This window comes from Pseudoliparis swirei, chromosome 5 (genome assembly GCF_029220125.1).
Source record: "Pseudoliparis swirei isolate HS2019 ecotype Mariana Trench chromosome 5, NWPU_hadal_v1, whole genome shotgun sequence".
NCBI classification, from domain to species: Eukaryota; Metazoa; Chordata; class Actinopteri; order Perciformes; family Liparidae; genus Pseudoliparis; species Pseudoliparis swirei.
The window spans coordinates 2417501-2443391 of NC_079392.1; the positions used below are offsets into that span (position 1 = coordinate 2417501).

A 25891-nucleotide genomic window follows, 5' to 3' on the forward strand; every position below is an offset into this window, starting at 1 on the left:
ATCGGTTTACACTGTAAGGCGAATGAAATCCAATGACAGCCACGTCACATCATCGGAGAGTCGGTGTCCGGTTCCCCGTCGGTCGCCCCTCCCTCTCCCTCCACGGCGGGGGGAGGAGGTGGAGGAGGAGGAGGGGGGGGAGGCGGGGATGAGAGGTCAGGGGTCACCAGGGCCGGGCGGAGGAGACGGAGAGAAGCCCTGAACCCCTCCCAGGCGTCAAGCTCCTCTTCTGCCGATCTCACCTGGGGAGGGGAGGAGGAGCAAGAGGAGGAGCAAGAGGAGGAGCAAGATAAATAACTCTCTTTGCATTTGATTATTGTTTGAGTGTAGAAATAGTGCACATAAGAAGATTTCTCTAACATTATAGCATAAATCCATTTGATTTTAAACCTTCAAAATAAAAGCACAGGATATTTTTCTTCAATTTCTTAAAGAAAAGGTGATCGTGTGTCTTTCAAGCCGTCGGGGGTCCACGTAAAATGAAGTTTGGGCCTTGTGTTTGACCCCTGTGTCCCTAGAGACCAACAGTCCGGACACATTGGACCTCTAGTGCAGGGCTCAGAGTCAACAGTTATTAGAAATAACACAATAAAAAGAAAGGAAAAATAGACAAAATATAAAAGAAAACACTACAGAAGGTGGTGATATGTACAAGAACGAGCCGTTGATGGCTGTGTTTTATGTTTTATTTATTCTTATTTATTTTTAAATGTCTTGTTTTTAATGTCCCGTCTTAATGTTCTTACTGTTACTGACTGATGAGTCGCTAACTTCATTTCATTGTATGTTTTTACAATGACAATACATTTCCTAACCTATTCATTAATTTGTAAAATAAAATAAATTTAGTTAAATGCTAATATTTGGCAAAAAAAACCCTGAAAATCGATGTCAACATAAACTCATAAGATTCAAAAGCATGAGCACGATGCACATGTTGTATAACATGTTGGTGTAGTTACTCACTCTGACCTGGTGGCGTCTCTCGGCTGCAGCCTGCAAGGTCAGACTCAGCTGGAGCTCCTCAGGCAGGCCGAGCTCGTCTCTGACAGGAAGTCAAACACAACAACAAAACATCATGTCTGTATTTAGCAGCAGTCAGACAGAGTTGAAGCAGCATTTGAAATACATTACCGTTCAAAGGTTTGCGGTCAAAGCTCTGTTTTTATCAATGAAGATAACATTAAATGAATCATAAATACACTCTCTACATCATAGGTGTCAAACACAAGGCCCGCGGGCCGAATCCGGCCCTCCGCATCGTTTGATGTGGCCCCTGGCGGCTTTAAAGACACGTGATCCATTTTTTTTAAAGAAATTGAAGAAAGATATCCCGTGCTTTTATTTTGAAGGTTTAAGATTAAATAGATTTATGTTGTAATATTAGAGACATTTTCTTATGTACAATATTTCTACACTCAAAGAAACAATAATCAAATGCAAAGAAAATTATTTAACAATATGTTTGAGGAGTTTATAAAGTGTTTCCGGCCCTTTAAGAGGGCGGCCATGATGCTGATTTGGCCCACGGTGAACATGAGTTTGACACCCCTGCTCTACATATTTAATGTGTAGATGACTATTCTCTGGTGTGTAATGAAGTCTCTACAGAGGTGTGTAGAGGCCCATCTCCAGTGTTCTAATGGGACATTGTGTTATCGCCTAAGAAGACGAGCGGAGGGGTAGAAAACCCTTTAAACCCTTTTTAAGTGAGTGCAGCTGAAAACAGTTATGCTGGTGAGAGAAGCTATAAAACTGGCCTTCCTTTGAGCCACAAGAAGAACTACATTAATATTTACTATAAAAATCATTATTTATAACCTCCTCAACGTCTTGACTAGATTTTATATTCATTTATAAATAAATTTGATGAATAAAAGTGAGTTTTCATGGAAAACACCAAATTGTCTGGGTCGTGTCAAGAAGCTGAGAAGTTCCCGTCGCTCCCAGCAGGAGCTACACTCACAAATGGCGCCTCAGGGAACGGGCGTGAAGGACCAGAATGCATTGCTCCCACAGGAAGTGATGAGCTAATCACAATAAGCTCCTCCTTGTTTCTCCGGTCTTACATCTCTGCTCGCTCTACTTTGACGCCCCAGGGGCCGGCGGCGGAGTCCACGTCCTCTCGCACCTTCAGTCCGACGCTCCGGCGGTTCTGCAGCAGGTGGGCCAGCGTGTGGCGGGCCGCCTCGTCTCTGAGCGCCGCCTGGACCGCGGCCTGCAGCGCCGAGGTCAGGCTGCGCAGAGCCACGCTGCACCGAGCCACGTCCTCCACCCGGTAGTAGCACACGGCGCTGAGCTCCAGCCGCACCAGGTCCCGAGTCACCACCTGGGAGAGGTAGAACACAGGTGGAATAAAGTCCTCATCACTAGTGGAATGAGTCTTCATCACAAGTGGAATGAGTCTTCATCACTCGTGGAATAAAGTCTTCCTCACTAGTGTAATAAAGTATTCCTCACTAGTGGAATAAAGTCCTCATCACTAGTGGAATGAGTCTTCATCACTAGTGGAATGAAGTCCATCACTAGTGTAATAAAGTCTTCATCACTTGTGGAATTAGTCGTCATCACTAGTGGAATGAGTCCTCCTCACTAGTGGAATAAAGTATTCCTCACTAGTGGAATAAAGTCCTCATCACAAGTGGAATAAAGTCTTCATCACTAGTGGAATGAGTCTTCATCACTAGTGGAATGAAGTCCATCACTAGTGGAATGTGTCTTCATCACTAGTGGAATAAAGTATTCCTCACTAGTGGAATAAAGTATTCCTCACTAGTGGAATAATGTCCTCCTCACTAGTGGAATAAAGTATTCCTCACTTGTGGAATAAAGTCTTCCTCACTAGAGGAATAAAGTCCTCCTCACTAGTGTAATAAAGTCATCACTAGTGGAATGAGTCTATCACTAGTGGAATAAAGTCTTCATCACTAGTGGAATGAGTCGTCATCACTAGTGGAATGAGTCTTCCTCACTAGTGGAATAAAGTATTCCTCACTAGTGGAATAAAGTCCTCATCACTAGTGGAATGAGTCTTCATCACTAGTGGAATAAAGTCCATCACTAGTGGAATAAAGTATTCATCACTAGTGGAATGAGTCTTCATCACTAGTGGAATGAAGTCCATCACTAGTGGAATGAGTCTTCATCACTAGTGGAATAAAGTATTCCTCACTAGTGGAATAAAGTATTCCTCACTAGAGGAATAAAGTCCTCCTCACTAGTGGAATAAATTATTCATCACTAGTGGAAGGAAGTATTCATCACTAGTGTAATAAAGTCTTCATCACTAGTGGAATGAGTCTTCATCACTAGTGGAATAAAGTATTCCTCACTCGTGGAGTAAAGTCCTCCTCACTAGTGGAATAAAGTCATCATCACTAGTGGAATGAGTCTTCATCACTAGTGGAATGAAGTCTTCATCACTAGTGGGATGAGTCTTCATCACTAGTGGAATGAGTCCTCATCACTTGTGGAATGAGTCTTCGTCACTAGTGGAATGAGTCTTCATCACTAGTGGAATGAGTCTTCATCACTAGTGGAATGCATCTTCATCACTAGTGGAATAAAGTCCTCATCACTAGTGGAATAAAGTCTTCATCACTAGTGGAATGAAGTCCATCACTAGTGGAATAAAGTCTTCATCACTAGTGAAATGAGTCTTCATCACTAGTGGAATGAGTCTTTGTCACTAGTGGAATGAGTCTTCATCACTAGTGGAATAAATTATTCATCACTAGTGGAAGGCAGTATTCCTCACTAGTGGAATAAATTATTTATCACTAGTGTAATAAAGTCTTCATCACTAGTGGAATGAGTCTTCATCACCAGTGGAATGAAGTCCATCACTAGTGGAATAAAGTATTCCTCACTAGTGGAATAAAGTATTCCTCACGAGTGGATGGAATAAAGTCCTCATCACTAGTGGAATGAGTCTTCATCACTAGTGGAATGAAGTCCATAACTAGTGGAATAAAGTCTTCATCACTAATGGAATGAGTCTTCATCACTAGTGGAATGAAGTCCATCACTAGTGGAATGAGTCTTCATCACAAGTGGAATAAAGTATTCCTCACTCGTGGAATAAAGTATTCCTCACTAGTGGAATAATGTCCTCCTCACGAGTGGAATAAAGTATTCCTCACTAGTGGAATAATGTCCTCCTCACTAGTGGAATAAAGTATTCCTCACTTGTGGAATAATGTCCTCCTCACTAGTGGAATAAATTATTCATCACTAGTGGAAGGAAGTATTCCTCACTAGTGGAATAAATTATTCATCACTAGTGTAATAAAGTCTTCATCACTAGTGGAATGAGTCTTCATCACAAGTGGAATAAAGTATTCCTCACTTGTGGAATAAAGTCTTCCTCACTAGTGGAATAATGTCCTCCTCACGAGTGGAATACAGTATTCCTCACTAGTGGAATAATGTCCTCCTCACTAGTGGAATAAAGTATTCCTCACTTGTGGAATAATGTCCTCCTCACAAGTGGAATAAATTATTCATCACTAGTGGAAGGAAGTATTCCTCACTAGTGGAATAAATTATTCATCACTAGTGTAATAAAGTCTTCATCACTAGTGGAATGAGTCTTCATCACTAGTGGAATAAAGTATTCCTCACTCGTGGAATAAAGTCCTCCTCACTAGTGGAATAAAGTCCTCATCACTAGTGGAATGAGTCTTCATCACTAGTGGAATGAAGTCCATTACTAGTGGAATAAAGTCTTCATCACTAGTGGAATGAGTTGTCATCACTAGTGGAATGAGTCCTCATCACGAGTGGAATGAGTCTTCATCACAAGTGGAATAAAGTATTCATCACTAGTGGAAGGTAGTCCTCCTCACTAGTGGAATAAAGTATTCCTCACTAGTGGAATAAAGTCCTCATCACTAGTGGAATAAAGTATTCTTCACGAGTGGAAGGAAGTCCTCCTCACTAGTGGAATAAAGTATTCCTCACTAGTGGAAGAAAGTCCTCCTCACTAGTGGAATAAAGTATACTTCACTAGTGGAATAAAGTCCTCCTCACTAGTGGAATAAAGTCCTCCTCCCGAGTGGAATGTTTACGGGGCTGTTAGTCCTGTACCGTGTGAGGAGGAACCTTCAGCAGCGTCAGTCGAATGTCGACCTTGTGACACACATCGAGAAGCGGGAGGAAGAAGAGGAGGCCTGCGGGGAGGAAGGCAGAAGTGTGACTAACAGAGGGTCGACCGACCCCGACGCATCTTCACGAAGGTCAAAGGTCAGAGCGATGGCGGCCACCTGGTCCTCGGGGGCGTCCACGCAGCAGGTGACCCAGCCGGAAGACCACCGCTCTCTCGTGCTGCCTCACCACCTGTCAATCAACGCCACAGACCTCCGTGACTCTGAGGTTTATACAGACACAATACTTTAGGATTGTTGTTGTTGTGACACGTGTGGTGTTCTCGTACTTTGACACAGAACCAGATGGAGAGAGGGAGGAGGAGGAGAACCAGAGCCAGGACCAGCACCATCAGCAGCCACTCACACACGGCCAGGTTCTCCTGCTGCAGAGCTGCAGAGACACTCAGGTCAAACATCACCAGATCTTCAATTGTCAAGCAGAGATGATTTCATATAATGTGTCTCACTATCATATCATTTGTATAATTATCATATAATGTGATGAATTATCATATAATTTGTATAATTATCATATAATGTGATGAATTATCATATAATTTGTATAATTATCATATAATGTGATGAATTATCATATAATTTGTTGAATTATCATATAATTTGTATCGTTATCATATAATTTGTATAATTATCATATAATCTATACAATTATTATTTAATTTGTATAATTATCATATAATTTGTATAATTATTAGTTAATTTGTATAATTATCATATAATTTGTTGAATTATCATATAATTTGTATGATTATTATTTAATTTGTATAATTATCATATAATTTGTTGAATTATTATATAATTTGTTGAATTATCATATAATTTGTATCGTTATCATATAATTTGTATAATTATCATATAATCTGTATAATTATTATTTAATTTGTATAATTATCATATAATTTGTATGATTATTATTTAATTTGTATAATTATCATATAATTTGTTGAATTATTATATAATTTGTTGAATTATCATATAATTTGTATCGTTATCATATAATTTGTAGAATTATCATATAATCTGTATAATTATTATTTAATTTGTATAATTATCATATAATTTGTATAATTAATATTTAATTTGTATAATTATCATATAATTTGTTGAATTATTATATAATTCGTATAATTATCATATAATTTGTATGATTATTATTTAATTTGTATAATTATTATATAATTTGTTGAATTATCATATAATTTGTTGAATTGTTATATAATTTGCTGAATTATCATAGAATTTGTTGAATTATCATATAATTTGTTGAATTCACAATAACATTTATTCTATTATCTGTAATTTCTTCATGAAATTTAACAAACACATTTTTCGGATCACAAGATTACATATTTATTTATCCCAAGAAAACTGAACTAGGAACAACTGACTGTGTGTCAGTGGTCAGCAGGTCTGTCTGCCACTCAGGGGGTTGGGGGTTCAATCCCCGCCCTAGTCCATGTGTTCTTGAACAAGACCCTTAACACTGACTTGTAGCCGTGTCTACGGTGTGTGAATGTAACATGTAAAGTGTCTTTGAGAACCCTAAATAGCGCGATATGAATTAAATGGATTATTATTCATAAAACAACAGCATATGAAATGTCCTTCAGACTCACCTTCCTCCTGCTCGGCTGCTTCCAGGAGCCCCTCGTCTTCCCCGTTGACCTCTTTGACCTCCTCGTCTCTCACGCCGTCGATGTCCACCACAGTGGTCCTCACCTTCTCCTTCACCTGGCCTGTCTCCACCTTCTCCTTCACCTGGCCTGTCTCCACCTTCTCTTTCCGCAGCCTCTCCGTCCTCGCCGCCGCCGACCCCCCGGGGACCCGGCCTGCCTTCGATGACCTTGGCCTGTGACCTCTGGGGGTCGCGGAGGCTCCGCTCTGCCTCTCTCTCCCGGGCGCCACCCTGGACCTGGCCGGGAGGCCGCGGTGGTCATCGGAAGACTTCTCCATGCTGTCCGGAGGCTCTGCGGTGAAGAGCATATGTGCTTCTTCCCATTCAGAGGTCATGGTGTGAGGGAGTCACAGCGTCTCCATCTGGAATGTGCCGACTCGACGTCTCCTCTCCTCTCCTCTCCTCTCCTGAGAGCTGATGAAGGTGTTTTTTATGTTTTTACAGGAAGACACAAAGTTTCTTCCCTCGTTGATTCTTAATTAAACTGAAAGTTACACTTTGTCAAATCACGGCTTGTCAATTCTATTTTTCCTCCGCCGAGTTCAAACGTTTATTTATCTATGATTATAAAAAATACACATTTTAACCCTCAAATTATTTCTTTTAAATGCTATTTAGACAATATTTACATTAAAATAATAACATACCAAATAAACAATATTCTCAGAAAACAAATAAGTCACCAACACATTTTCAGTTTTATACTATTTTATACTTAATTTCAGAGGGCAATGTTGTGCTTTTCACTTCACTATGTGTGATTTGGTCTTATGACTATTAACTTTACAGATTTATATTTGGTCGATAATAATAATATAATTAGAATAGACTATTTGAATGTATCCCTGATAAATTGATGGAATAAAAGAAATAAAAGAAGTGAGCAAGATCACGTGGTCAGCACCTGGATTGGGAGGACGAGGTGACGTGAGCTTTTTCCAATTCTCTTTCCAAACACCAGAGGGCGCTGCTGCTTATTTTTCAGTAAAAACAGAGCAGTAACGTTATTTGTTAAATCTATTTAAGCCTGCACATCAATGCTTACATATATATATATAAATATGTAGATTAATATATATAAATATAATAATAATGCTAAATATAATAATACATAGTAATAATAATTGATAAATAATAATAATAATAATAATACATAATAAATAAATAATACAATAAATTAAAATTATTTTTAAAATAAATATATAAATCATATTCTCAGCCGTTATAATCTAGCTCTGATTCATATTTGTACCGTATTCATGAGAAAATAAGCCAAAAAGCACGAGTTGTGTGATTGTTTTCTTTTTCTTTTTTTGACCAACGTCACTCATCTTTGCAATAGACGATCTGTGGTCCCCCGCGCCCGCGGTACTGACGCGACCACGTGACCTGCGAGAGTTCGCGTGCCAGACATTTTTAATTGAACTACAACCAACGGCCGCTTTGCGTGTTTTTTGTTTACTGTGCGCTTTTTGCGACGACGACAAACCTAACGGTCACTTTTTGTTTCGTGTTGCCCGTTTTTAACGCCACACATTGCGTCATCGCTCCAACAACGTGCGCGCGGCGCTGGCTATTAGCAGCAGGTGTGCTGAGAGGCTCACGAGGCCCGACACGTTTTGGGGGGTAAGGTGTCCGAAATATTAATGTATTGACATATTTATGAGCGAGGTGGCTAGTTAGGCCTGTTCTGGCTTTTTAAAGACAACGAGAATTTACTTTCATACATGTAAAAAAAAAAAAAAGAAGAAGCTTAATTTAGCATTATGTATTTCATGCTCGACCACAGAGGTCCTGAATAAATAAGTGTCTGCATAGCAAAAGGGAGCTGGGCAGACTTATTATTATTATTGTTGTTATTATTCATTATTAGTGATTATTATTACCTTTTAAAGAAGCTGTATTGGACAGTAAGTATCTATAGTAACTTTTTTAAGATGGCCGAACAGCTTCAATTCAGCACCATGACCATCTCCTGCCCGCATGTTATTGCAGAGTTCGTATGGTCATGGAAAACCTGGAAAAGTCATGGAATTTTAGAATGATAATTTCCAGGCCTGAAAAAAGTCATGTAAAAAACTTAAATCATAAAAGTTTTGGAAAAGTCATGGAAATTTGTTAGAATGATATCACATGTTCATTTGAGCTTGAGTTCATGGAGTTTGAAATTGAATTTATGTTTTTTAAAGAAAGACGCTCAAAGCATACGCTCTCAATACGCTACATTTTCAATTTTTTTTATTGTTATACCGAGATTTCAGTTTGGTCACGGAAATTTGGTTTAAAGTCCTGGAAATCCATTGGTCAAAATATGTAAGAACCCTGTATTGCCGTACATAATAATCATGAGTCTTACCATTATATTTGTGTTTTATAAAATGTTAATACAAGTCAAAGCAAACTTTAAAACCGTATTCCACCTTTTGGAGGCCTGTGTATTTCAGGTTCAGTGATGCTTTGTCCCTCCTGTCGCTAGGCAGGATGGACCACGACGAGGTGCTGGCGAAGCTGAGGAAGGACGTCCGCTCCCTGCTCATCTCCTCCAAGGTGGGCTTGGAGCCCGACCAGCTCCGGCGGGACTACATGGCCATGTTGGGGCACCCCGTGCCCCTGAAGGCCCTGGGCTTCAGACACATCATGGACATGGTGGAGGAGATGCCCGACGTGGCGTCTGTACACTTCAGGCCAGATGGCAGCACATTCCTCAAGGGTAATGTCCTTTTATTTGTTTATTTGAGCATTGAGGGGGGGGGGACAGCATAGCGTTGTGTTTTAATGCCTCTAAAGTCCTCTTAAACATTTACGCATCAATTAAAACACATTCCTAAACTTCATGACTTCACCTTTTTTAAATATCAGGGCTAGTACGGTCATGGAACACCTGGAAAAGTCATGGAATTTTAAAAAATTGTTATTTTCCACGCCTTTAAAGAAATTTAAATCCCCAAAGTTTTGGAAAAGTCATGGAGATTTTTTTTTTTATATTCACATGTTAATTTATGCAGTTTGATTAGAAGAATCCACATTTATAGACATTTTTATTCTTTTAATCAAACTATTTTTTCTCATTCATTTGTGTCATTTAAGGTTTATTAATTACTTGTGTAGACGCGGAGGTTTCACTCAATGTTTGGTCATGGAAAGGTCATTTAAAGGTCATGGAAAGGTCATTGAAAGGTTAGGGAAAGGTCATATAATGGCCATGTAAAGGTCATATAAAGGTCATGGAAAGGTCATATAGAGGTGATGGAAAGGTTAAAGAAAGGTCACTGAAAAGTAATGGAAAGGTTAGGGAAAGGTAATGAAAGTTCATGGAAAGGTCATAGAATGGCCATGTAAAGGTCAGGGAAAGGTCATGGAAAGGTCATGGAAAGGTCCTGTAAATCCATTGGTCACCATGTGTATGAACCCTGTAACACGTCTGCAAATCTCAGCCGTTGGCGACGATTCCACCCGAAACATCGAGGAGCTGGTAGCCCATCAGCGCATGTCTAAGACCACCAAGGCCTCCAGGAGGGGAGGCGGCAGCTACTTCTCGTCCCGCTACCGCCACCCCCCCCCCGCCGTGCTCCTCCCAAGAAGAGGCCGCGCCCCTCTGGCCGTGCCCGTCCAGCTCCGGGCTCAGCTCAGCATCATGCTCTCCCAGGTAGGACCCGCAGGTAGCCGGGTTAGCGTTCAGCCGTTGATGCACCGCAGAATGTGTCCGGTAACGCCCGCCGCTCCCCAAGGGTCCGCTCCGGCTGTCGGACCTGGAGGCCGGCTTCCTCCGCTGCTTCGGCCACCCGCTGCGCGTCCACAACTACGGCTTCTACTCCACCGGGGAGATGCTGGAGGCGCTGGCGGACCTGGTCCTCGTCCAGCAGGGCCGGCTGGGCTCGGTTCTGACCCTGAAGGACCACGTGCTGCCCAAGCCGCCGCTCAGGCTCGCCAGCTCGCCGAGGACCGGACCCGTGAAGCCGGACTCCAGAACTCAGACGCCTACAAACGTCTCAGGTGATGCATTTACGACATGTTGGACATCTTGATGGAAGACATCGCGAAAATATATCAATGTTTCCTTTTCGTGGTTTACTCCAACCTGAAGTCCCAACGAAGCAAAGTCCTGTGGACCGGCCCCCCCCGGAGGCCCCGGAGCCCACCTCGGACCCTCAGGAGCCATCAACCGGAAACGAGAACCAGGAAGCGAAGCCTGAGCCGTTCTTCCAGAAACGTGTTCGTGAGGTAAGAAGGCGCAGCGTGTGCGTGTGCGCGTGCGTGTGTGTGTGTGTGTGTGTGTGAGTGTGTGTGTGTGTGTGATTGTGTGTGTGTGTGCGTGTGTGTGACTGCTTTATCTTTGGTCTTTTTCCTCTAACTCCATGTCAGCTGGAGGAGGAGCTTCGCCACAGAATCCTGGAGAACGGAGTCGCCGGCACGATTAGTCCAGAGCTGAAGGAGAAGCTGCAACAGGTAAGAATAACTACCAACTACACGCTTCCGACATGCTTCTGACACGCTTCCGACACGCAACTGACACGCTTCTGACACGCTTCCGACACGCAACTGACACGCTTCTGACACGCTTCTCACACGCTTCTCACACACTTCTGATATCCTCCGACACGCTTCTCACACGCGACTGAAACACTTGCTTCACGCCTCTGAAACGCTTCTCACACGCTTCTGACACACTTCTGACACGCTACTGACACGCTTGCTTCACGCCTCTTACACGCTTCACTTTCATGGCCGGAAACGTTACCAGGACCGCGGTTACGATTCTCTTAGCGTGTTCTCCGCAGGTCGTCGGTCAGGCCGGCGGTCGAGGATTGTCGGTGCACGATCTGCCTGACGAGTACAAGGTACAACAATAAAGTACAGAACTGATTTACAAAATACTTAAATCATATAATAATTACGGATGTTTCCGTCGCTCCTCCAGAAGCTCTTCGGGGAGGAGCTCCCGCTCCAACGAAGCGGCTTCGTCAGCGTCACCGAACTGGTCGGCGCCATGAGCGACGCCTTCCGGCTCAAAGCGGAGCCGAGTGGCGCCGGGCAACACTGGATGGTCACGGGCGTCCCGGACAACGCACCAACAGGTGTGTGTTTACGCCTCTAATATCACCTGTAATATCAAACACAGACTATTAAGTTGGTGTTTACACTTAGTTCTGTGTTTTAACTACGTGGTAAATGTACACTACCGGTCAAACATTTAGGGTCACCCAGACAATTTGGTGTTTTCCATAAAATTTTATTTATTAAATTAATTTCTAAATGAATATAAAATCTAGTCAAGACGTTGATGAGGTTATAAATAATGATTTTTATAATAAATATTAATGTAGTTCTTCTTGTGGCTCAAAGGAAGGCCAGTTTTATAGCTTCTCTCAGCAGCATAATTGTTTTCAGCTGCGCTCACATAAAATGGGTTTTCAAGCTTCTACCCCTCCGCTAGTCTTCTAAGGCGATAACACAATGTACCACTAGAACACTGGAGATTCAATTCAATTTTCAATTCAGTTTATTTGTATAGCCCAATTTCACAAATTACAAATTTGTCTCTGAGTGCTTTACAATCTGTACACATAGACATCCCTGCCCCAAAACCTCACATCGGACCAGGAAAAACTCCCAAATAACCCTTCAGGGGGAAAAAAAGGAAGAAACCTTCAGGAGAGAACAGAGGAGGATCCCTCTCCAGGATGGACAGATGCAATAGATGTAATGTGTACAGAAGGACAGATTTAGAGTTAAATACATTCATTGAATGTGACAGAGTGGATGAATAGTTCATAGTAGGCATATTCCACGATGGAGACCTCCACGATCCATCAGGCAGATGGCGGTGGGGAGGAGTGGGCGGAGTCTCAACAGTGGGCGGAGTCTCAACAGGACAGTGGCGTAGTCAGGAGCAGGAATTCCACGACCCAGACCTCGATGATCCATCAGCAGATAGGATCTATGCCGTCTCATAGGGTCCGATGACCCCATGAGACGTGAAGTCACAAGGACTCCGGGGAGAAAGCAGAGTTAGTAACGTGTGATTGAGAGATGAAAATTCATCCTTAAGGAGAGAAAAGAGGAGATAGGTACTCAGTGCATCCTAAACGTCCCCCGGCAGCTATAAGCCTATAGCAGCGTCTCAAGGGGCTGGACCAGGTGAACCTGATTCAGCCCTAACTATAAGCTCTGTCAAAGAGGAAGGTCTTAAGTCTACTCTTAAACGAGGTGACTGTGTCTGCCTCCCGGACTGAAGGTGGAAGCTGGTTCCATAAAAGAGGAGCTTGATAACTAAAGGCTCTGGCTCCCATTCTACTTTTTAAGACTCTAGGAACTACAAGTAGTCCCGCATTTAGTGAGCGTAGCTCTCTAGTGGGGCAATATGGTACTACAAGCTCCTTAAGATATGATGGAGCATCACCAATCAAGGCTTTGTACGTTAAGAGAAGAACTTTAAAAGTGATTCTTGATTTTACTGGGAGCCAGTGCAGAGCAGCTAGTGCAGGAGTGATGTGATCTCTTTTCTTAGTTTTAGTGAGAACACGAGCTGCAGCATTCTGGATCAACTGGAGGGACCTAAGAGATTTATTAGAGCAGCCTGATAATAAGGAGTTGCAGTAATCCAGTCTCGAAGAACCAATTTTTCTGCATCTTTTTGAGACAAGATGTGCCTGATTTTTGAAATATTACGTAGATGAAAGAATGCAGTCCTTGAGATTTGCTTTACGTGGGAGTTAAAGGACAAGTCCCGATCAAAGATAACGCCAAGATTCTTTACAGTGGTCTTGGATGCCAGGGCAATGCCGTCTACAGAAACCACATCACCAGATAATTGATCTCTGAGGTGCTCAGGGCCGATTAAAATTACTTCGGTTTTGTCTGAGTTTAACATCAAGAAGTTGCAGGTCATCCATGTTTTTATGTCTTTAAGACATGCTTGAATTTTACCGAGTTGGTTGCTCTCCTCTGGTTTTATCGATAGATATAGTTGAGTATCATCTGCATAACAATGAAAGTTTATGGAGTGTTTCCTGATAATATTGCCCAAAGGAAGCATGTATAAGGTAAATAAAATTGGTCCAAGCACAGAACCTTGTGGACCTCCGTGATTAACGTTGGTGGTTATCGAGGCGTCATCGTTTACAAATACAAACTGAGATCGATCTGATAAATAGGATTTAAACCAAATTAGTGCCGTGCCTGAAATGCCAATCGACTGCTCCAGTCTCTGTAACAGGATGTCATGGTCAATGGTGTCGAATGCAGCACTAAGGTCTAACAAGACCAGCACAGAGAGGAGTCCTTTATCTGCTGCCATTAAGAGGTCATTTGTAATTTTCACCAGTGCCGTCTCGGTGCTGTGGTGTTTTCTAAATCCTGATTGAAATTTCTCAAATAAACTATTATGATGTAGAAAGTCGCACAACTGATTTGCGACCACTTTCTCAAGGATCTTGGAGAGGAAGGGGAGGTTGGCCTCTACACACCTCTGTAGAGACTTCATTAACACCAGAGAACAGTCATGTACACATTAACTATGTTGAGAGTAGTTATGACTCATTTAATGTTATATTCATTGGAAAAACTACTTTGAAAAATAAGGACATTTCTACGTGACCCTAAACTTTTGTATTTTTATTTTATTTGTAGGCTCCGAGGCGACCGAGTGGGCTGATGACGCTCAGACGAGCTACTACACTCGTTGTGCCGAGTCTCGTTGGGAAGGAAAGCTGGAAGGAGACGATGAAGACGATGATGATGATGGCCCAGCAGCCGATGAGCACGAGGAGACGAAGACCAGCAACAACGTCAAGACCCACGAGCTGGTTGGGCGATGTCTAAATAAATTATAGGGCTTAATGTTAACACTACGGTGCTATTGGAGGACATAACAATACTGTTTTAAAGTTGTAACATTAAAAATAAATATCTTGGTTTTAGGTAGAAAATCAACATCAACGAAGTTACCATATTTGGTTCCTTGCCCGATAAAGGGTTAAAGGACAATCATAAGAAGAGAGACCTAAATAAAGATGTTATCAAGTAATAAGACTATTAGGCAGTAATAAGACTATTAGGCAGTAGTCTACAAATTCAAAGAGTTTTATTTGATAAAAAAATAATCACGGACAATTGTATTCAATTTTATTCTTATTTCTTGTTGCATTTTTCACAAAAAAAAATATATAGAATTCAAAATTGTATTTAATGATTTTCACAAATAACTTAAACAAAACGTTATTAAATATCATAATTATTAGAGGACATTTTGGGGGCATGTGTTGCCCCCCGAGTGACATCAGGGGCCGTGTGTGTGTGTGTGTGTGTGTGTGTGTGTGTGTGTGTGTGTGTGTGTGTGTGTGTGTGTGTGTGTGTGTGTGTGTGTGTGTGTGTGTGTGTGTGTGTGTGTGTGTGTGTGTGTGTGTGTGTGTGTGTGTGTGTGTGTGTGACTCCTCCATCACCTTGACACTGAGTATTGCGTAACGCTGTCCGTCCCTCAGGTGTACCCGGCCATCCAGGTGCATCGCGGCGCGGTGCCGCTGGACGCTCTGCAGAGTCAGCGCCTCGAGCCGCCGACGCGGCACGCCGCCCGGCAGCTGGTGGAGGTCCTGGTGGAGCACGTGGAGTCGCCCGGACACTTCTACGTCAGCTTCAGTGGCAGCGAGGAGAGCGGCGCCTTGCAGGACATGATGTTCGACATGAGGTGGAGGAGGATGACACACTCGGGGGTCATTGAAGGATATTAATATGATGTATTACCTTGAACCATATCTCGAGTATATGTGATTTCTAAGTGGGGTTAGAATAGTAATTAGTATTCAGAATACTAAATATACACGTCAACAACTTTTAAATATCGTCCCCTCAAATGTAAACTTAACCGTAAAAAAGCTGAATATAATGTAATTAACACTCAACTCTGTTATTTTGGGGGGTTTTCAAGATGGAGGGAAGAGGTGAAACACATTTCTGAATTGTGCGTATTCAGGGTCCGTACGGTCATGGAAAACCTGGAAAAGTCGTGGGATTTGCTAAATGGTTATTTCCAGGCCTGGAAAAGTCCTTGAAAATAAGAATTTTAGCCGAAAAGATTTGGAAAAGTCATGGAAATGTTGTTATATTCATGTGTTGATTTACACAGTTTGATTACAAAGAACAAACATGTATATAAATGGTTATTCTTTTTATGTAACTCTCTCATCGGTGTGTCATTTAAGGTTTATTAATTACTCGTGTAGACACGGAGATTCACAAAATATTTGGTCATGGAAATTTGGTTTAATGTCATTGAAAGGTCAATTAAAGGTCATGAAAAGGTCATATAAAAGTCATTGAAACGTGATAGAAAGGTCATGGAGAGGTCATTGGTCACCATGTGTGTGAACCCTGCTTATAGAAGACCAAACTCTGTACATTTGAAGCTCTGACTGATAAAACATGCTTAATCATAACCGTTATAAAGCAATCGCACAGTGTTTCACCTCAATAAAAGAACAATGGCGTCCTCTGTTCCCTCCAGACGATGCTACACCTGTCCCCAGGTGAAGCAGCGGTACCGGCTCCCCGAGCGCTTCGTCCGGCCGGGCCAAGCCTGCTGCGTGTCGCCCATGGGAATGTGGTTCTACCGGGTGGTGATCCACCGGGTCATCAGCGCCGCCGAGGTGGAGGTGTACTACGTGGACTATGGCGACGTCATGGTGGTGCAGAGAGCCAGCCTGGCCTTCCTCAAGTAGGAACCTCTCAACCTCAGAACCGCCCACCAGAACCACGGTGCTGATACGGGTCTGCTCCGCTTCCTCAGGTCTTGTTATTCGGTTCTTCCGGCTCAAGCTGTGCCGGCATCGCTCGCTGGGATCAGACCCACCGCCGTAAGTCCCATGGCTGATTACGTAATCTTACATATATTATATAATATGCTCACAGTTGCACATGCGAGCTCTTTTTATCGTCTCGTGAGCAGCACAGTGGTCACTTAGATCTGGGATCCATCCTGTTCTAGACAGTGTTGAATTCATACTTATAGTTTTGACTTGATTATTGATTTGAAGGGTTATTTATAATACCGGTAAATAAGTAGGTAGCTAAGTAAGTAAGTAGTTAAGTAAGGAGGTCAGTAAGTAGGTAGGTAGCTAAGTAAGGAGCTAAGCAAGTAGCTAAGTAAGTATGTAGCTAAGTAAGTAAGGAGGTCAGTAAGTAGGTAGGTAGCTAAGTAAGGAGCTAAGCAAGTAGCTAAGTAAGTAAGTAGCTAAGTAAGGAGCTAAGCAAGTAGCTAAATAAGTAAGGAGCTAAGCAAGTAGCTTTGTAAGTGAGGAGCTAAGTAAGTAGGTAAGTAGGTAGCTAAGTAAGGAACTAAGCAAGTAGCTAAGTAAGTAAGTAGCTAAGTAAGTAAGGAGCTAAGCAAGTAGCAAAGTAAGTAAGTAGCTAAGTAAGTAGCAAAGTAAGTAAGTAGCTAAGTAAGTAAGGAGCTAAGCAAGTAGCTTTGTAAGTAAGGAGCTAAGTAAGGAGGTAAGTAAGTAGGTAGGTAGGTAGCTAAGTAAGGAGCTAAGCAAGTAGCTTTGTAAGTAAGGAGCTAAGTAAGGAGGTAAGGAAGTAGGTAGGTAGGTAGCTAAGTAAGTAAGTAGCAAAGTAATTAGCCAAGTAAGCAAGTAGCTAAGTAAGGAGGTATATACAACAATTTCTCACTTTTTCACGTATGCACCGAGATTTCACAAAATGTCATAGAAATTTGGTTTAAAGTCCTGGACACCCATTGGTCACCATGTGGATGAACCTGTTCATTGGTCATGTGGATGAACCTGTTCATTGGTCATGAGGATGAACCTGTTCATTGGTCATGAGGATGAACCTGTTCATTGGTCATGAGGATGAACCTGTTCATTGGTCATGTGGATGAACCTGTTCATTGGTCATGTAGATGAACCTGTTCATTGGTCATGAGGATGAACCTGTTCATTGGTCGAGGATGAACCTGTTCATTGGTCATGAGGATGAACCTGTTCATTGGTCATGTGGATGAACCTGTTCATTGGTCATGTAGATGAACCTGTTCATTGGTCATGAGGATGAACCTGTTCATTGGTCATGTGGATGAACCTGTTCATTGGTCATGAGGATGAACCTGTTCATTGGTCATGAGGATGAACCTGTTCATTGGTCATGTGGATGAACCTGTTCATTGGTCATGAGGATGAACCTGTTCATTGGTCATGAGGATGAACCTGTTCATTGGTCATGTGGATGAACCTGTTCATTGGTCATGAGGATGAACCTGTTCATTGGTCATGTGGATGAACCTGTTCATTGGTCATGTGGATGAACCTGTTCATTGGTCATGAGGATGAACCTGTTCATTGGTCATGTGGATGAACCTGTTCATTGGTCATGTGGATGAACCTGTTCATTGGTCATGTGGATGAACCTGTTCATTGGTCATGAGGATGAACCTGTTCATTGGTCATGAGGATGAACCTGTTCATTGGTCATGTGGATGAACCTGTTCATTGGTCATGAGGATGAACCTGTTCATTGGTCATGAGGATGAACCCTGTTCTGAGTAAACAGTGTTGTGGTTCTCCTCCTGCAGGGCGGCTGGACTGCAGAGGCCGGGGCTTGTTTCCAGAAGATGTGCGCTGACTGCCCCCTGGTGGGCGCTCTGGACCGTTACACCGGAGACGTGCTGCAGCTCTACATCTGTGACACGCGCACCAAGCAGGACCTCTATGTCCACGCCGCGCTGCTGAGCCAGGGCCACGCGGCGGCCTGTGGGCCGGCGGCCAGCGCGGCGGTAAGCCGCGCACACGCTTAGAGACACGTGCACACGCTTAGAGACGCGTGTAGTTGATGCATTTGTTTCTATCTAAACCTCTGAACATGTTTTCTTCAGCTGTGTGTCCTCAACGGGCCGGTGAGTCTCTACCTGGGGGACGGGAGGGTGGAGCTGCCCGAAGTAGAGGAGGAAGAAGAAGACATTCCTGAACTGTCACTGCAGGTATGGACACACACACACACACACACACCTACCCACACATAGCTAGATAGACACAGATATAGACACACACAGACGCACACACATACAGACACACAGACATAGACACACACACAGACATAGAGACACACACACAGACACACACACATACAGACACACCCTCACATAGCTAGATAGACATAGACACACACTCACATAGACACACACACGCAGATTTGGAGACACACGCGCACACACACACAGACGCACACACACACAGAAATAGACGCACACACACAAATGCACACACATACAGACAGACATAGACCTACACACACAGACCTACATACAAACAATTATCTTAATTGATTGTTTTTAAACTTTTTTGTCTCTTTTTTATTTTTTGAGGATTTATAGGAAATATAAATGAGGATTTTAACCATCAATGTTTTTTAAAAGAAGAAACTGACCCATTTTAGACCAATGCTCCGTGTGCCCTCATAACATAATATAACATAACATACAACATACCATAACATAGAACATAACATACCATATAACATAACATATAACAGCTCATAAACCTCCTCGTTCGCTTACCTTCAACCTTCAAGTCCTCACCATAAAATGTAGTGATTTATGTTTTGAGGCCGGTCCCCACAGTGTGACTATGAAATCAGATTTATGTCCCCACAAGATGGGTAAAACACACACACACACACACACACACAGCCCACTTTTGCTGTTGTATGTAAGGAGAATCTCTGAAGCCAGAGTAAACAATAGTTTACTGGGTTACTTGGATTATTCGTGGTGGATGTGCAGCTTTATTCCTCAGTAGCTTCTTATCTTCGTCTCTGTCTCTATTCTCATTTATTTTAATGTTGCTGAAAAGCTTTTTATTCTCTGCTGTCTCCATCGCTCTTATCACACACACACACACACACACACACACACACACACACACACACTTAATGTACAGTCTCACTGCTGAGAAGGTCACGGCTCGTTGTCGGCCAATAAATAAGACGACAGCCAATCAGAGAGCGGCTGAATATTGGATTATGCTAATGAGGGGAACATATGGGAACATTTTACAGCGTTGTCGTTAATGCGAAACACAAGTTATTCTGGTTATTGGTCAAATTAATTTGCATATTAATAAATAAATAAAAATTATGGTGGCAGAACAAATAAATGAAAGTGGAGTTCCTTCTCTTCTCTAAAATAATCCTGAGAGGAATTGATTCGGCATATTTTAATAGTTTTATCTGCTTTAACTTTGTTCCTCACAAATATATTTTGTATCCAATATTTTCTGTAACCAACCAACCTTTAGTACTTTAATTCAAAATGTGCCTCACGTCCCAATCGGTTTTATTTAATCTATTTTATGATTGTGTATTTTTCTCTGCAGTAGTTTGAACAATATTTAAAGTTTAAGTTGTATTCATGAATCGACTGAACGTGAAGGTAACGAGAACCGTCTCCACATCTCAGGCAGAAGACGACGAAGAGATGCCCGACCTGGAGGAGATTGAGTACAGCGGGGGGCCCTATGACCAGGTAGGACCACCTGACCCTGACCCCTATGACCAGGTAGGACCCCCTGACCCCTATGACCAGGTAGGACCACCTGACCCTGACCCCCATGACCAGGTAGGACCCCCTGACCCTGACCCCTATGACCAGGTAGGACCACCTGACCCTGACCCCCATGACCAGGTAGGACCCCCTGACCCTGACCCCTATGACCAGGTAGGACCCCCTGACGTACGTGTGTGTGTGTGTGTGTGTGTGTGTGTGTGTGTGTGTGTGTGTGTGTGTGTGTGTGTGTGTGTGTGTGTGTGTGTGTGTGTGTGTGTGTGTGTGTGTGTGTCAGATCTTCAGCTACCGTGGAGGTGAGTGGCCCCTGGCCCACCAGTCGCCCCCCCCCAGTCCTTCCTGTTGGACCCCTCTGGCTCCTCCAGACCTGATCCAGACCACGGCACCGGCTCATCGTGGAGCTCATCTCGAGGTGAGAAGAGCTCAGAATCTATTGAGGGGGGTCCTGGGGGGTGAGGTCTTGGTCCTGGGGGGTCCTGTGGGGTGAGGTCTTGGACCTGATGGACCGGGGTCCTGGGGGGTCCTGTGGGGTGAGGTCTTGGACCTGATGGACCGGGGTCCTGGGGGGTCCTGTGGGGTGAGGTCTTGGTCCTGGGGTGAGGTCTTCGTCCTGATGGACCCTGTGGGGTGAGGTCTTGGTCCTGATGGACCCTGTGGGGTGAGGTCTTGGTCCTGGGGGGTCCTGGGGGGTGAGGTCTTGGTCCTGATGGACCGGGGTCCTGGGGGGTCCTGTGGGGTGAGGTCTTGGTCCTGGGGGGTGAGGTCTTCGTCCTGATGGACCCTGTGGGGTGAGGTCTTGGTCCTGATGGACCCTGTGGGGTGAGGTCTTGGTCCTGGGGGGTCCTGGGGGGTGAGGTCTTGGTCCTGATGGACCGGGGTCCTGGGGGGTCCTGTGGGATGAGGTCTTGGTCACTGGATTTCTTCTTTTCTTTTTGTAAAGACTTGAAGTTGAAGTGAAGTCGTTGAAGTCCTCGTGTCTCTGGTCTCAGACGCTGACTCCTCCTCCTCCTCCGACTCCGTCCGTCACCTCCGGGTCACGGGATCCTCCGAAAGAGGAGCAACACGAGGTCGCCGCCCCCTTGTTGGACACGCCCCCTTCTATTCTGAGGACCCTGAGCCTCCTCACCCCGGCCCTGGGCCAGATCCACAACTACACTCGGGGTACACGAGCCTCCGTCTCTACTCAGTAGATGATCGTAATATTAAATAATTAAGAGTCCACAGAACCTGAAGTGTGAGTGTTGAGTCTCTGATTGAAATTTGTACAACGGTACTTGAACGCATCACCGTTTTCAGGCTTCAGTCCAGGAGGACATTCAGTAAAAATAAATAGTTTATTGTAGCACCTGCTCATAAATATTATGACTCGCTTGTCATATTTTAATAGTTTCTGTGTCTTTAAATATCATTCAAAGTAAATCACGGCCGAGCTGACGACTTCTTCTTCTTCAGTTAATTTAAAGCGTCACCACGTGGCTCTCCTTGTTCATGTGTGTGTACTGAGCCACCTGTTTGTTGTGTTGTTGATATTCATGCTGAGTGTTTCCCCAGGCATACCGATCTCTACGGGCTTCTGGCAAAACTCTGGCATGCGGTTCCCTTTGTTTGGGTCCCGGTAGGCCGGTTCTCCTTCAGCCAGACCCAGAACCACGGAGGCCGACCCCGAAGGAGAGAGCGGTCCTGTCGACGTCATTCACACTCGGAAAAAGTGGCAAAAGCATTTTTTATAAGAAGTTATTTTTAAAGTCGTCTGGATGCGTTCACCTGAGTATTGGTGTGTTGACGAGGAGTTGGAGCACTGGCCCTTTAAGAGTTACAGGAAGTGGACGTCTGTTCTTTTTTAAACGTAGAAGCCGGTGAAAGTTTTAGTTGTTCCACGGGAACGTTTCATCTGAGGCCGTCGAGATGTTTGACGTGTTAAACGGTTTCATTTCTTTATAAATACTAATATATCTGTTCTGGACCGGTTCAAATACTGTTAAAATAAACATTACACAAGTCACGACCAACTTTATTTATTTATTACTTGTCAGAACAAATTGTCGTACTAGTTACCTTTTGACTTTAAATAAATGTTTATATATATATTATATATATATATGTGTGTATATATATGCATATATATGTATGTATATATATATTGCATATATATATATTGTGTGTATATATATGCATATATATATTGTGTATATATTATATGTGCATATATATATTGCATATATATTGTGTGTATATATTGCATATATATTGTGTGTGTGTATATTTTGTGTAGATATAATCACATAAATATGTCACATTTATGCACCATTAAGAAAGGATTTGAATAGTTGATAAATACTATGAGTCACACGTCTTCTCATCGATGCGCCCCCTGGTGGTCGCTCATGGTAGTGTTACCGCGTTGTGAATCGACCACTGAGCCCCGAATCTGGTTTTCAGGGAGCGTTGAATGTTTAATTAAATGTATTTTTATATTTAACTGTGTTTTATGTGTTTAAAGACAGTTTAGAATGATTTTTCTTTGACCCCCTAGAGGGAAAGAACAACAAAACAATAAGTATTGTTTTAATACTCAAGACTTTATGACTGCGGTGCGGTTCGTATGGATGTGAATGAGTGTTGGTGGTGGGGGAGGGGCCGTAGGTGCTGATTGGCTGCCACGCTTCTGTCAGTCTGCCCCAGGGCAGCTGTGGCTACTGATGTAGCTCCACCACCGGGACGACTGTGTGTGTGACTACTGGACTCTGGACTCTGTAAAGCGACTTCGGGTGACATGAGAAGCGCTATATAAAATAAATGATTATTATTATTATTATGACTGTGAACTGAGGACAGTCAACGGTATTGATAGGTCACATTATTTAGTGGTGTATTCTTATTGTTCAAAAGTTAAATAAACAACTTGTTCCATGTGATATTATTTGTATGGCTCTTTCCATTGGTCTGATGTATGTTCAGGTACACCACACAGTATACACCACCACCCAGTGGAGAGGAAGAGGAGGTGTGGTTACGAGATGAGTCTTCTGGATTATGTTTTGCATGAAGCACGGCAGAGCAACTTCTAACACCCGGGTGTCAAGAGGTATCTGTAATATCGACAGGACAAACCTCTGGGGAACAAATCCTGATTTAGTCCCTGAGAAGCTTTAATGCTTTTCAATATTGCTTTTGATGGGATGGGATTTTGAAAAAAATAATCAAAACACGAGTTGGTATCACTTCATAACTATATGACGATATAATTGCTTAGAGAAGTGGCAGTCAAAGGGATTTTTGGCCGATACAGCGAGAGATCACAACAGTCTGAGGGAGTAAAAGCCAGTTGAGAATTCAAGTTTGCATTCACACCCTCCTTTTTTTATTTAAGCGTCTTTGAGTACTTTGAAAAGCGCTATAAAATGTAATGCATTATTATTATTATTAATGATTACTTTTTATTTATTTATTTAATTCAGTTTTACTGGGAAAAAAACAACACAACAAAACATTGTAAATGACAGAGTAAAAAATAAAGAAAAAACAGAAAAGTAGAAAACATTTAGTAAGTTAATAAATTAATATTAAATTGATAAAATCAATCGCTTTTTACAATTTGTTTTCTCTTTTCAGGTCGGCTGAGAACATCACACCTTTTTTGATGTGTATTTACATTAAACAAGGCATCCTGATTTGTGTACAGTTGTGAGGTCACAACTATACAATATATGAAGACCATTTCAGATTTAGGCAGGGATACGCGTCTTCCACTTTATTTATGGTCGCACTGTATTTGAGACGGATCAATTGAGAGGAAGAACACTTGGAGCCGAGCTGTTGTCTAGCAATGCAATTGGGTTTAAATGAGCTCAAACAGACAGACACGTGATACATACAGCTAGGTGTGCGGAAAGAATGATGAGTCGAGTCTTTCCTTTTGGCCGTGGCCGTTTATTTCTCATCCCCACACCTGTCTACCTCTACTTCCTGGTGCCCGTTAGCACCCTGCGTCCCCAGGGCTCCGCCCCTTTCCTTAAAGGGCCTCGTGAATTCTACTCCCCTCCAACGTCATATTTAAAGTCAGGTCACGTGACTCATATCTGTCAGTTGGATTCTTGTTTCGTCACGATAAATGAGAACCGACTGACGGGGGATTCATTGGTGTCATTATTGTTTCGGGTGAGTACTTTACCAAAATAACAGCTTTAGTTGACTAAGATACATGATTTTCATTATATAACTTTGTAGAGTGTACCGCCGGCCACTAGAGGGCAGCGTCTAATTACCTGACCGGATATGCCACGCTGCCTTCCGTTAATGTCAGCGTCCATTTGAGTCTCGTCATTCATCCATTCCACCTCGAGGCGAGATGTTCATCCACTCATTCATGTGAGAACTGTTTACGTTATTAGTTAATGTGCATATACCGTATATCGTTATTTGTATATGTGTATTACGTTATTTATTACATGCATAATTGTAATACTTTGTCAGCTCATCTCGCTGCACTGTCTGTTTCAGGGTGTCTTCATCTCTGTCATTAAACCCTTAAACTGGCATTGAGGAGTGTGTTTCTTCATGAAGACACCATGGTCGTTGTTGGATGCCCTGCCCCCGGCTGCGAGTTTAAATCCGGAGACTTGTCTGAAGCACTTGTCGCTGCTCTATTGACAATTCATGGATTTAGCCACCAGCACGCAGCGCCTGTCATGGCCGCGCCGGCCCCAACCCCTCGAGGCCCGAGACTCGATCGGCCCAAAGTTGATGTGGGCGTGTCAATAGAGGAATGGAACGTGTTCATCCGCCGTTGGAACGTATTCCGCGCCGGTTCAGGCATAGGGGATGCCCAGGCCCCCTTGCAGCTGTTTCAGTGCGCGGGGCCTTTACTTGGAGACAGCCTGTTGAGAGCCGTCCCCGATGCCGCCTCCGGACCCTGCCGGACCTAATCACCGCCATGCGAGCCCTAGCTGTCATCCCTGTCGCTACGTGTGTCCTGCGCACCGAGCTACTTCAGCTACGCCAGGAACGCGGCGAGACATTCCGCGCATTCGCTGCCAGAGTGCGGGGCAAAGCAGAGACATGCGCATATAATGCGGTATGCGAGTGTGGTAGGGACGTGGACTATACCGACCACATCATCCGTGATGTTCTGCTGAATGGCATCTACGACCCGGACATACGCCGCGAGACGCTTGGGACACCTGACACCCTACAACGTGGAGGAAACCCCGAGCTTCTTCGGCCGCATGATGAGACGCTTTAATTGGATTCTGCGGACTCTATTCCTGCATACAGCGGTCACAGCGGTTGTTCTGGGTAAGTGATAACTACCGTTTTCACTTTAAGTGAACGAATTTATATCCCTCTCGGTGCCGTTTTAAGCGAACATCCCAATAGAAGTGTTCAGCTGATTTAATGGTGTTCTCATGTCGGTTTAATGGTGTTAAACTAAACTTGATCGTCATACTTTTCGAGCTAAATATCGTTTTCATGATTAGAGTTAGCTTTATCTTTGCTAGAGCC

General features: G+C 43.2%; 2 protein-coding genes across 3 annotated transcripts; one reads left to right on the forward strand and one right to left on the reverse strand.

The window, feature by feature from the left end:
• Positions 1-44: 44 nt before the first annotated feature.
• nphs2 (NPHS2 stomatin family member, podocin) lies at positions 45-7175 on the reverse strand. The gene is made up of 7 exons (XM_056415014.1): positions 6782-7175; positions 5435-5538; positions 5265-5337; positions 5089-5171; positions 2070-2329; positions 967-1045; positions 45-242 (listed from the first exon to the last, which is right to left on the reverse strand). Exons 1-7 carry the CDS (start codon positions 7173-7175, stop codon positions 45-47), a joined length of 1191 nt encoding a protein of 396 aa, XP_056270989.1.
• A 1139-nt stretch (positions 7176-8314) lies between these two features.
• tdrd5 (tudor domain containing 5) lies at positions 8315-22394 on the forward strand. 2 transcript variants are annotated; one of them, XM_056414699.1, is made up of 18 exons: positions 8315-8466; positions 9317-9550; positions 10275-10486; positions 10569-10833; positions 10925-11061; positions 11203-11286; positions 11619-11678; positions 11759-11915; positions 14470-14645; positions 15321-15523; positions 16340-16549; positions 16622-16688; positions 18404-18604; positions 18704-18808; positions 20258-20350; positions 20667-20801; positions 21379-21550; positions 21941-22394. In XM_056414699.1, the coding sequence occupies exons 2-18, from the start codon at positions 9322-9324 to the stop codon at positions 22006-22008; spliced, it is 2574 nt and encodes an 857-aa protein (XP_056270674.1). In that variant the 5' UTR covers positions 8315-8466; positions 9317-9321; the 3' UTR covers positions 22009-22394. The 2 variants fall into 2 exon arrangements, with proteins under 2 accessions (XP_056270674.1, XP_056270675.1); XM_056414700.1 differs by having other exon boundaries at positions 20285-20350.
• Positions 22395-25891: the final 3497 nt, after the last annotated feature.